Source organism: Scyliorhinus canicula, chromosome 16, assembly GCF_902713615.1.
Source record: "Scyliorhinus canicula chromosome 16, sScyCan1.1, whole genome shotgun sequence".
In the NCBI taxonomy this organism is placed as follows: domain Eukaryota; kingdom Metazoa; phylum Chordata; class Chondrichthyes; order Carcharhiniformes; family Scyliorhinidae; genus Scyliorhinus; species Scyliorhinus canicula.
This window is the reverse complement of record NC_052161.1, coordinates 11,989,894-12,002,073: the sequence shown is the minus strand read 5'-3', so window position 1 is coordinate 12,002,073 and position 12,180 is coordinate 11,989,894. Positions and strand designations below refer to the sequence as shown.

General features: G+C 45.5%; 1 protein-coding gene and 1 long non-coding RNA gene across 3 annotated transcripts in view; one reads left to right on the top strand and one right to left on the bottom strand.

Moving 5' to 3' along the window:
* Positions 1-7,976: 7,976 nt before the first annotated feature.
* Positions 7,977-11,491, bottom strand: LOC119950725. Its single transcript, XR_005457393.1, has 2 exons — positions 11,292-11,491; positions 7,977-9,120 (listed from the first exon to the last, which is right to left on the bottom strand). It is a non-coding gene; the product is annotated as an uncharacterized LOC119950725 (long non-coding RNA).
* Positions 11,326-12,180, top strand: part of trim8b (tripartite motif containing 8b) — a 90,203-nt gene continuing 89,348 nt past the window's right edge. For both annotated transcript variants that reach the window (XM_038773400.1, XM_038773399.1), the window contains exon 1: positions 11,326-11,989. In XM_038773400.1, the coding sequence (XP_038629328.1) occupies positions 11,372-11,989 (618 nt within the window). In that variant the 5' untranslated portion in view covers positions 11,326-11,371. The remainder of the gene's footprint in view (positions 11,990-12,180) is intronic.

The window sequence follows — 12,180 nt, the reverse complement described above, 5'->3', positions numbered from 1 at the left end:
GAATGGGGATGAGAAAATATCAGCCATGATTGAATGGCACAGCAGACTCTATGGGCCGAGTAGCCTAATTCTGCTCCTATGTCTTATGCAGCAACTCTCTTCCCCCATGATAAGTAATAAATAAAGCTATTACATTTTGATTTTTTTTTCACCCTCAACTGTCTCCATCCGACTCACCCACAGTTTTTCACCTTTCTTATGAGGTTACGGATTAATTTGGGGTACGGTTCTGTGGGAGCAACGACCCTCAAAAAGCGGCGTCATATTTGCAGGTGCAGGCTGTTCAATTTTGGTATCTACTGATCTCCTGGCATATCTTCATGCAGCAAAGAAATACTATATTTGGGGGAAAAAGCAATCCTTCACATTACTTTTAAGGGGATCCACTGACCATCTTGGGACGTTACTGTTATACCTTGCCATTCTGAACGTTTTTGAAAAGCCTTCCGGGAATTCCGTTTTTCTGCTCTTCCTATTCTGAAAACGTAAATGCTTCAAATGTAACTGGACAATTAAACATCTTACCAGAGGAGGAGGCTCAACAAATATTCACATCCTCGATGAGGGTGGAGCCCAGCACATCAGTGCAAAAGATAAGGCTGAAGCATTTACAAAAATCTTCAGCCAGATGTTAGTCTTCAGCTAATTCAATTCACTCCATGTGAAAACTGCTGATGGCACTGGATACTACAAAAGCCAAGGGCCCTGACAATATTCCAGCAATAGTACTTAATGCTTATGCTCCAGAACTCACCACACCTCTAACCAAGCTGTCCCAGAACAACTACAACACCAGAATCTACCCAGCAATGTCGAAAATTGTCCCGGTTATGTTCTCTAAACAAGAAACAGGACTAGTCCAACTCATCAGTCTAGTCTCGATCATCAGTAGAGTGACGAGAAGGGGTCATCAACAATGCTATCAAGCAGCACTGAATCAGCAATAACCCACTCAATGATGTTCAGTTTGGATTCCGCCAGGGTCACTCAGCTCGGACCTCATCACAGCCTTTGTCCAAACATGGACAAAAGAGCTGAACTCCAGATGTGAGGCAAGAGTGACTGCCGTTGACATCAAGGCAGCATTTAACTGAGTGTGACATCAAGGAGCCCTCGTGAAACTGGAGTCAATGGGAATCAGGGGGAAACCCTCTGCTAGTTGGAGGCATACCTGGTACAAAAGGAAGATGGTTGTGGTGGTTGCAGGTTCCAGAACATCACTGCAGGGGTTCCTCAGGGTAGTGTCTTAGGCCCAACATATTCAGCTGCTTCATCAATGACCTTCCTTCCATCAGTCAGAATCGAGATGTTTGCTGATGACTGCACAATGTTCAGCACCATTTGCAACTTTAAAGCTAAGGAAGCAGTCCATGTCCAATTGCAACAATACCTGGACAATATCCAGGCTTGGGTTGACAAGTGGCAAGTAGCAATCATGCCACACATGTGCCAGGCAATGACCATCACCAACAAGAGATGCTCTAACCATCGCCCCTTGACATTCAATGACATTACTATCACTGAATCTCCCACTAGCAACATCCTGAGGGTCACCAATGACCGGAAACTGAACTGAACTAGCCATATAAATACAGTGGCTAAAGAGCAGGTCAAAGGCTAGGAATCCTGTGGTGAGTAACTTACCTCCTAATTCCCCAAAGCCTGTCCACCATCTACAAGGCACAAGTCAGAAGTGTGACAGAATACTCTCCACTTGAAATGAGATGAATGAAATGAAAATTGCTTATTGTCACAAGTAGGCTTCAAATGAAGTTACTGTGAAAAGCCCCTAGTCGCCACATTCCAGCACCTGTTCGGGGAGGCTGGTACTTGCCTGGATGAGTGCAGTTCCAACAACACTGAAGAAGCTCATCTCGGACAAAGCAGGCCATTTTATTGCTAATCCTTCCACACATTCAGTCCTCCACCATGACGAGCAGTGGTAGCCCTGTACACCATCTACAAGATGCACTTCAGGAACTCGCCAAGGTTTCTTAGGCAGCAACTTCTAAACAAGGGCAGCAGATACCTGGGAACACCATCACCTGGAGGATGTCCTCCAAGTCACTCACCATCTTGACTTGGAAATATACCGGCATTCTTTCACTGTCACTTAGTCAAAATCCTGGAATTCCCTCCCAAACAACACGGAGGGTGTATCTATACCTTAAGGACCCCAGCGGTTCAAGAAGGCAGCTCACCACCATCTTCTCAAAGGCAATTAAGGATGGGCAATAAATGTTGGCTGAGCCAGTGGCATCCACATCCCATGAATACATTTAAAAAAAAATTATATTAGCAGGTAAAAATATTTAACTATTCCAGTTTCCACATATGTTTTATCTCCTGTTAATAAATAAAAAGGTTAAGCAAGTTTCCCTTAAAATGGACAAAACAGCAGACTCGCAAGAGCACAGGAGGCCATTGGGCTCATTGAGCTATGCTGAATCTTTGAAAAAGTTATCTAATTACAGTAGTACCATTTCCCTACTTTTTCCCAGCCCTGTTAATTGTCTTTTTTAAGTATTCATCCAATTCTGTTTTGAGAGCTACTATTGCATCTGCTTCCATCACCCTTTCAGGTAAAGCATTCTAGGTCATAATAATTATCTGCATTAAAAAAATTTCCCCCTTGGTTCTTTGCCAATTATCTCAAATCTCTTGACTTCTGGTTACCGACCTTCTGGTACTGAGCAGATTCTATTCACTCAGTCAAGCTACTCATAATTCTGAACACTTTTATTAAAATTCCCTTTCGCTATGCTGCTCCAGGAAACCAATCCCAGTTTCTCTAGTCTTTCTATACAAGTTCCTCACATCAAATAACATTCTATAAAATATGAACAGAAATGCTGGAAGCACTCAAGAAGTCAGGTGGCTACTGTGGCGGGAGTAAAACAAAGTTAATGTTTCAGATCGGTGACCATTTGTCAGGACAGAAAAACGTTTTAAGTATTGGTGCAGAGAAAGAGAAGAGGAAGGGCAAGAATAAGAGGGAAACATCCATCATTGGATGGAAGACAACTACAGCAACAACTTTTACTTTAAAGCCTTTGGTATCTGTGCATCACTGGAGACACTGGGCTGTGGCCAGGGTGTATATCACTCAGTATTGAAGATAGTCTGCTGTGGCTGTAGAGGCTGATTCGTGAGTGGAATTCTCTTCTGCAGCTGACACAGACAAATATGGTTAGCCCAAGGTCAACTGATGCTTTTTCACCTCCTGGCCCATAATAGTACTCTTCCTGACCCTGATAATCAGTCCAAATGCCTTGTAGGTCTGGGAGAACTGATCTACAAGCCGGTGCAGGTGAACTTCAGCATGGGTTGCTGTGCAGCATCATCAACAACTCTCAAACTAGGACATTACATACTTTGGTCTTTGTAATTTTGTCTTAAAAGTTGGAAAGCGAGATAGAGAAGCAAAGAGTAGACAGGGTATTCCAGAGCTTAGGACCTAGGCAACTGGAGCTTAGATCCTAAGCAACTGAAGGCATAGCCATCAATGGTGGAGCAATTAAAATGGGGGATATCCATGAGTTGGAGGAGTGCAGATATCTGAGAGTTGTGGGGCTGGAAGAAATTACAGAGATAGAGAGAGGGAAGGCTACGGAAGAATTTGAGTACAAGGGTAAGAATTTTAAAAATCAAGATGTGTCTTGACTGCAAGACAATGCAAGTCAGTGAGCACAGTGAAGTTGGGGAAAGAGGACTTGATGCAAGTTAAGACAGAGACAGTGGTGTTAGATGGCCTCGACTTTACATGGGGTTATGGGGATAAGGGTGTGGGCTAGGTAGGGTGCTCTTTCAGAAGGTTTGAGTAGACTCCATTGTCTGAATGGCCTCCTTCTGTACTGTAGGGATTCTATGGTATCAGTCGAGGCAGAGAACAAAAAAAGCAAGGTTATGATGGAGCTGTATAAAACGTGCGCTAGGCCACAGCTGGAGTACTGTGTGCAGTTCTGGTCACCACACTACAGGAAGGATGTGATAGCACTAGAGAGGGTGCAAAGGAGATTTACCACAATGTTGCCTGGGCTGGAGCTTTTCAATAGGCTGGTTAGGGTAGGGTTGTTTTCCTTAGGACAGAGAAAGCTGATGGGGAATCTGATTGAGGTGTACAAATTCCGAGGGATATAGATGGGAAGAAACTTTCCCTTAGTAAAGGGGGCAGTAACCAGGGGCATAGATTTAAGACCAGGGTCAGAAAATTTAGAGGATATTGGAGGGAAAACCTTTTCACCCAGAGGCTGGTGGGAATCAGAACCTCACTGCCTGATAGGATGATAGAGGCAGGAAGCATTTAAATGAGCACTTGAAACGCTAGCATATAACGCCATGGACCAAGTGTTGGAAAATAGGATTAGAATAGATAGGTATTTGATGGCTGGTGCAGACACGATGGGTAGTAAAGCTCTATGACAAACAGTAATGTGATAATGACCAGAAAATCTGCTTTAGTGATAAAAGCAAATTACTGCGGATGCTGGGATCTGAAACGAAAGAGAAAATGCTGGAAAATCTCAGCAAGTTTGGCAGCATCTGTAGGGAGAGAAAAGAGCTAACGTTTCGAGTCCGATGACTCTTTGTGATGTTGGTCAGGGCGCCAAGAAATGCAGAGAACCAGAGAGATCTTGGGATGCATGTTCAAAAATCTCTGAAGGCAGGAATTTTGGACATATTGGTCAGGAGAACACAGATAACTCACCTGCTCTTATGAATAATGCAATAGGATATTTTATATTCACTCGGTGGAGAATAGATTGGAGCTTGGTCTAGCATCCAAAAGATGGCACCTTAGATGGTGCAGAACTCCTTCCATATTGTCTTGGGGTATCAGCTTTTTGTGATCAAGTATGTGGGCAGCTTGGTTGCACAAGTGGCTAGCACTGTGGCTTCACAGCACCAGAGTCCCAGGTTCGATTCCCCGCTGGGTCACGGTCTGTGCGGAGTCTGCATGTTCTCCCCGTGTCTGCATGGGTTTCCTCCGGGTGCTCCAGTTTCCTCCCACAGTCCAAAGATGTGCAGGTTAGGTGGTTTGGCCATGATAAATTGCCCTTAGTGTCCAAAAAAGGTTAGGTGGGATTATTGGGTTGCGGGGATAGGGTGGAAGTGAAGGCTTAAGTGTGTCGTTGCAGACTCGATGGGCTGAGTGGCCTCCTTCTACACTGTATGTTCTATGTATCTGTAGTAGGACTTGAACCTTTTGGCTCAGAGGCAAGGATGCTCCCAACTGAGCTACCATAGAATGGGGCAGCAAATTAAACTGTCCAACAAGAAGCTTGGGAGTCACGTTTCTGAACAGACCACAGATGTTCAGCAAAGTGATTACCCAATGTAGGAGACTGCATCATGAACAGTGAATATAATTACAATAAATTGGAAGTAGTACAAGTAAGTCACTTTGGGGCCATGGATTTTCAGAAGGGAGGAAGATCAGGTTTTGTTCTCATACATCCATGGGACAGGGACATCACTGGCAACATCAGCATTTATTGTCCATCCCCAATTGCCCTGGAGGGGCTGGTGACCCAACTTATTGAACTGCTGCAGTCCATGTGGTGTAGGTACACCTACAGCGCTGTTAAGAGAGTGCCAGGATTGTGATCCAGCATTGAGGAAATAGTGGTTTAGTTCCAAGTCAGGATGGGTCACTGGATTGGGCACAGAGTACCTGCTACAGAGAGGCCCTTAAATCAGAAGGCCGCTGGCAAACCTGACCAGCTTTGCTGGGGGCCTTCAGACGGTGCAGGAGACCCGCACGGCTTCCATTTAATAACCTTTATTCGTGTCACAAGTCGGCTTACATTAACACTGCAATGAAGTTCCTGTGAAAATCTCCTAGTCACCACAAAATCCAGCGCCGGTCCAGATACACAGAGGGAGAATTCAGAATGTTCAATTCACCGAACAAGCACATCTTTCAGGACTTTTGGGAGGAAACTGGAGCACCCGGAGGAAACCCACGCAGACACAGGGAGAACGTGCAGACTCCACACAGACAGTGACCCAAATCGAGAATCAAACCTGGGACCCTGAAGCTGTGAAGCAATAGTGTTAACCGCTGTGCTACCGTGCAGCCCTTTAAAGAATTGAAGACATACATTTCCAAAGCACTTTTTGCCAAATGTTTCAAAGCATTTTACAGCAAGCTAATGAAGTACTTTTAATTTTGAGTCATTGTTGCAATGTAGGAAACATGGCTGCCAATTTGAACACAGCAAGCTCCCACAAACAGCAATGAGAATGAACAGATAATCTGTTGCTGTGATGTTTAAAAGCCAGCTCTTTAGCCCTGTGCTAAACCAGCCCCCTAAACCAGGGGCTGGTTTAGCACAGGGCTAAGTAGCTGGCTTTTGAAGCAGACCCAGGCAGGCCAGCAGCACGGTTCAATTCCCCTACCAGCCTCCCAGAACAGGCGCCGGAATGTGGTGACTAGGAGCTTTTCACAGTAACCTCATTTGAAGCCTACTTGTGACAATAAGTGATTTTCATTTCATTTCATTGATTGAGGGAAAGATATTGGCAAAACACCAGGGATACTGGATTGGATTGGATTATTGTCACGTGTACCGAGGTACAGTGAAAAGTATTTTTCTGCAAGCAGCTCAACAGATCATTTAGTACATGGGAAGAAAAGGGAATTAAACAAAATTCAAGAAAATACATAATAAGGCAACACAAGATATACAATGTAACTACATAAGCATTGGCATTGGATGAAGCATACAGGGTGTAGTGTATTTAGGAGTCTGGTGACATTGGGGAAGAAGCTGTTTTTGAGTCTGTTTGTGTGTATTCTCAGACTTCTGTATCTCCTGCCCGATGGAAGAAGTTGGAAAAGTGAGTAAGCCGAGTGGGAGGGATCCTTGATTATGCTGCCCGCTTTCCCCAGGCAGCGGGAGGTGTAGATGGAGTCCATGGATGGGAGGCAGGTTTCTGTGATGGACTGGGCGGTATTCACGACTCCCTGAAGTTCCTTGCGGTCCTGGGCCGAGCAGTTGCCATACCAGGCTGTGATGCAGCCCGATAGGATGCTTTCTATAGTGCATCTGGGATACTTACCCTGTTCTTTGAAATACTACCACAGGATAATTTACATCCACCCAAGTGGATGGCTTAATGGTTCATTCGAAGACATCATCCAACAGCGCAGTACTGCATAGCCCAGAGATTCTGCTCAATTTTTGGAGTGGGCTAGGACATATAACCTTCTGACTCAGAGGCCAAATGTTAATGAGAGCAACATCTGACCGATCCTGGCACTTTCAAAGATTTGTGTTTGTGAACCCAATCCCTTTCTGTTCTTTCACCCCTTTAAATATGAACACAGTAAAAGCTTAAATTTTTCCTCCCACAGCACAAACATCTGCAGGTTAACTTTTATGCTCTTGGGTGGCACAGTGGTTAACACTACTGCCTCACCGTGCCAAGGATCCGGGCTCAATTCCTGCCTTCGGTGTGCAGTTTGCCTGTTCACCCAGGGTCTGCGTGAGTTTCCTCTGGGTGCTCCGGTTTCCTCCCAAGGCACAAACATCTGCCGGTTAGGTGATTGGCTATGCCAAATTGCCCCTTTGTGCCCAGAAATGTGCTGGTTAGGTGGGGTTGGGCAGCACAGTGGTTAGCACTACTGCCTCACGGCACTGAGGACCCAGGTTCCATCCCGGCCCCGGGTCAGTGTCCGTGTGGTATTTGTACATTCTCCCCGTGCCTTAAAAAAATGTGACAGAGTCTTTGAATAAGGGAGTAGACAGATTCTTGATAACTTTGCACACCCTTGCTTTAAGCCAAACGTGAAGTCGAGGTTAAAATATCAGCCATGACCTTACTGAATGAAAAGCAGGCTCGAATGGTCTAGTCCTACTCCTAATTTGTATGTTGATAGGAAATTGGTAGGTTGAAGTAGCACCTTAAAGGATGAAAGTGAGGCAGAGACATGTGGTGAAGGAATTTCAGAGTCCAGGGCATAGGCTGAATAGTGGTTACCAATGATGCAGCATGGTCATATATTTTTATTAAAACAGCAAAAAATATATACAAGGCCAAACGGTACATTTTGTGTTGGAGAAACAGGGTACCCGCCCCTCAGTACCAACATACGGGGAGGGTGGGTACTCTTAATAACAGTGCACAATACATTTGTACAAAAAACAAACGGTTCAAGCACTAAACTTTGCGCTGGAAAGACTAGATACCCTCGCTTCTGTATCAACAGAAGGGAAAAGAAGGGGGTTTGGTGGGGAGAGAAGGCAAAGGAGGGTGGTGGGGAAGGCCCAATAGGACACTGCCTGAACTATCTATGGAGGCAGAAAAACAAAAGAATCTTCAATTATGATGTGCCAGATTACAGGAATCCCCCAGAGGGGGTGAGGGGCTATACAGTGTCAGGCACGAGTGAGCCCTGCACCCCACTGCAGAGAGCATCATGTGCATCCTCTGCTCCTGGCGGCTGACAACCTTCGGACAGTCGTTCTCTGGCCCGAATCCTCCACCATACTGAGTAGGGGAGGACAGAATTGGATGGGCACCAATATCTCAAAGGGTTGTAGGGGGAGGGGCAAGGCCATGGAGGGATTTGAAAACAAGGATGAGAATTTTAAAATCATGATGATACTTGGCTGGGAAACAGGGGACAGTTAACAGTGGAAATGTGTCTGATTATTAAAAAAAGAATCGTGGGGGTGCAAGACAGTGAAGATTAACGGAGACTCTGTATTGGGAAGTAATGATGGCGATTTATAGGGAAAGGAGCCCAACATTTTCCAATAAGAAATTGAAGCAGCAATAATTGTTGACTGTTTTAACAGCAGAGACCCGCCTGAATTGCACAATAGGGTGGATGAAATCCTGTGTAACAAACTACAGTGACCCTTTGCGTTGGGTGGGTTAAGTTTTTTTAAAAATCCCTTAATCATTTCCGACTTTTAAAAAAAATTGCCATGGGAGAGGAAAAAAAACCAAAACGGTGAGAAGTTTTATGAACCTCCCCAAAAAAACTTGCCAGGCGAAAGTTGGCGTATTTCAGCAGGAAATGAGTCACAATCTTTTTTTCCTTGTGTGCGCGTTAATATCCGCCTCGTCATTTTCGGGAGTGATTGGAAACAGCCGGCTCCCTCACTTCTGAAAGAGAGAAATGATCAATTTTGCATATCGCAAGGAAACACCGCCTCATTACTCACCGACCTGAGAATGTTTCAGAATTTTTAATGGGGCTGCTGTGCAAGTTAATCGCACAACGGTGTGTGTGTGTTTCAGGGATTGTTGAAATTGCATTCATTGTACACCAATCCTAATATGTATTTCTCGCTCTCTCAAACTCTGACTGCAAATCTAAAAAGTACTGTTTCTGTAGTGGATGAACACGCAATCTTTTATGTGTTACCGAATAACCACAATGTAGCCAAGACAAATAGGAGTTAAAACGACCTTATATGATGAAGGCAATCGTTTTACTTGTTAAGAATTGAGTCTCTTGGAAGGGGTCGAGTAAACTTGCGAGCTGTGAAGAATAATAAATTAAAGGGGTAGCTGGAAATGAGATTTCAGGTCACGCGTAATGAGCGGTGGTAGGGAATGGCTAGGCAGTCCTTCACACTGGCTGTGGTGGGTCCCACAGATACCACAGACTTCCAACGCAGTTACACTATTTGGATTGTAGCTCCATTTCAATTTAAGAACACCGATTAACATTAGTGTTGTACATACTTAAATGGGCTTTTGAAAAATCTTACTGGGATTTCTTTGAGCGAAATGTATTTTTTTAATAAAAAAGTATTTCAAATCCATACGTAAAATTCCATTCTCCATTATCGAGGGGATCACTAAACATGCACCAATTAAATACATTTATAAATACAATAAACAGAAATACTGGTTCGAGTAGGGTGCAAAATAATTAAGGCACAATTTCTGTCGTATTTGCCTTTTTTTTTTGGAAAAAAGGGGAGAAAATATCCATTTGAAAATGCAGATTGTACATTCAATCATTTTGACAGTGAATGTTAGAAATTGAAACAGTGAATGTTAGAAATTGAAACAGTGAATGTTAGAAATTGAAACAATGAACGTTAGAAATTAAAAGTGAATGTTAGAAATTAACACAAAACAGTGAATGTTGGAAAATAAAACGGTGAATGCTAGAAATTAAACGGGCGTTTAAAAGAAAGATTTAAAAGCACCAACGTTATTATTTTACTTATTACAAAATAGTAAATTTTGTAAAATTGTAAAAAGTGCATTGTTAAATGTACTTTTGGCCAGCATTTCCTATTTAATTGAATCTCCGATTGTGTATATGCTGTACAAAAAAACTGAATTATCACATGATGAACAAAAAAAGGGGGGAGTTAAACTCCATTTGGGCAGTGCGTTGTATATTTATTCTGATGATAAGACCAGACCGGATTTTCTCTCCCTCCCCCCATCATATCCTCCCTCCTCCTTTTAACTCCCCTCCTCCCTACACCTTTGCCTGCGTATGTGTGTGTGTGTTGGAGGAAGCTACTGAAGGATCAATGCCTTATTTCTGATTTTGTGCATGCCATTTTAGGTGACAAACACACGGAAATCTTTTCAACACAAGAGGCACATTTGGTAAAAGAAACAGACACACAGGAAGGCGGAGAGGAGGCAATAACAAGAGGAGAAGAAAGCAAGATGGCTGCAAAACTGATTTGTGCGCGTTAGATCGGGATTTAATGGTGAGGAGGGTGAGCGGCCGATTGGATTCTCGCCTCCTCTTGAAGAAGCCTTTTATTTAGATGTCCTGGGGGGAGGAAGAGGAGGAGAGCCGAATAGTTTGGAGTTGACAGAAGAGGGTGGCGTTCGTCTGCGGGGGAAGACAGAGAGAGAAAACAAAAACGTTGGAGAGGAAGAAGGTGGGGGAAGAAGAAAAGAAAGAAATGTGCCATAAATATAAATGATTTAAAATCCTTGACGAGGAGGAGAGAGAGAGAGGTTAAAAAAAAACAGGCACCCAGTTCGAGACACCAGACTGGCTGAAGATGGCTGTAAAGGAGTGGATTTGAAACCCAAAGATTGCGCTGCTTCCCAAAAAAAAGAGGATTTTGCAATCTGAATGATGCCAAGAAATTTGGAATTTCCCTTTTAAATCTTTCTGGAAGGAAGAGAGAGAGAGAGAGAAAAGAAGCGAGAGGCTTTTCTGAGCTGGATGGCAGTGAGGAAGTCAGACAGTTGAGGCTGTGAGGAAGAAAGGGGAGGGAAGGGTTTGCTGTGGTAATTATTTTTATATCCCCCCCACCCCCCGTCCATTTAAATGAGGAAAATCTTACCTGAGATTTGTTGACGAGTTGGGCCGTTGGTGGCGTTTTTTTTTTGAATTTTTGAAAATAACGACCGTTTCTTATCCAAGATGGCTGAAAACTGGAAGAGCTGCTTCGAGGAGGAACTTCTCTGCCCCATCTGCCTGCAGGTCTTCGTGGAGCCGGTGCAGCTGCCGTGCAAGCACAACTTCTGCCGGGCCTGCATCGGCGAGGCCTGGGGCAAGGAGGCGGTGAGCCGCTGCCCCGAGTGCAACAACGTCTACCCGCAGAAGCCGGCCCTGGAGAAGAACCTCAAGCTCAGCAACATCGTGGAGAAGTTCAACTCCTTCACGGCCGACGCCGCCGCCGTGGCCGCCGCCACTGCCGCTGCCCCGTCCGCCGGCAACGGCACCTCGGCGGCCGCCGCCTACAACCCGCTCTGCTGCCGCTACTGCCGCAACTCGCCCGCCCAGAAGGTCTGCCTCCGCTGCGACACCGGCTGCTGCCAGGCCCACGTCGGCGCCCACCTGCAGGCCGCCTCCGTCAGCGGCAGCCACCTGCTAATCGAGGCCGGGGACGCGCGGGCCTGGAGCTGCGCCCAGCATGACGCCTACCGGCTGCTGCACTGCGAGACGGACCAGGTGGCCGTGTGCCGCTACTGTTACTACATGGGCAGCCACCACGGCCACAGCATCTGCGACCTGGAGGTCAGGCGGAGCGAGATCCGGGTAAGAGCGGCGCACCTGAAGTACAGCCCCACCCCCACATTTATAAACATCCCCCCCCCCCCCCAACCTACCCGATCCATCCCCCCACCCCCCCTACCCGATCCACCCCCCCACCCCCCTACCCGATCCACACCCCCACCCCCTACCCGATCCACCCCCCCCACCCCCCTACCCGATCCACCCCCCCACCC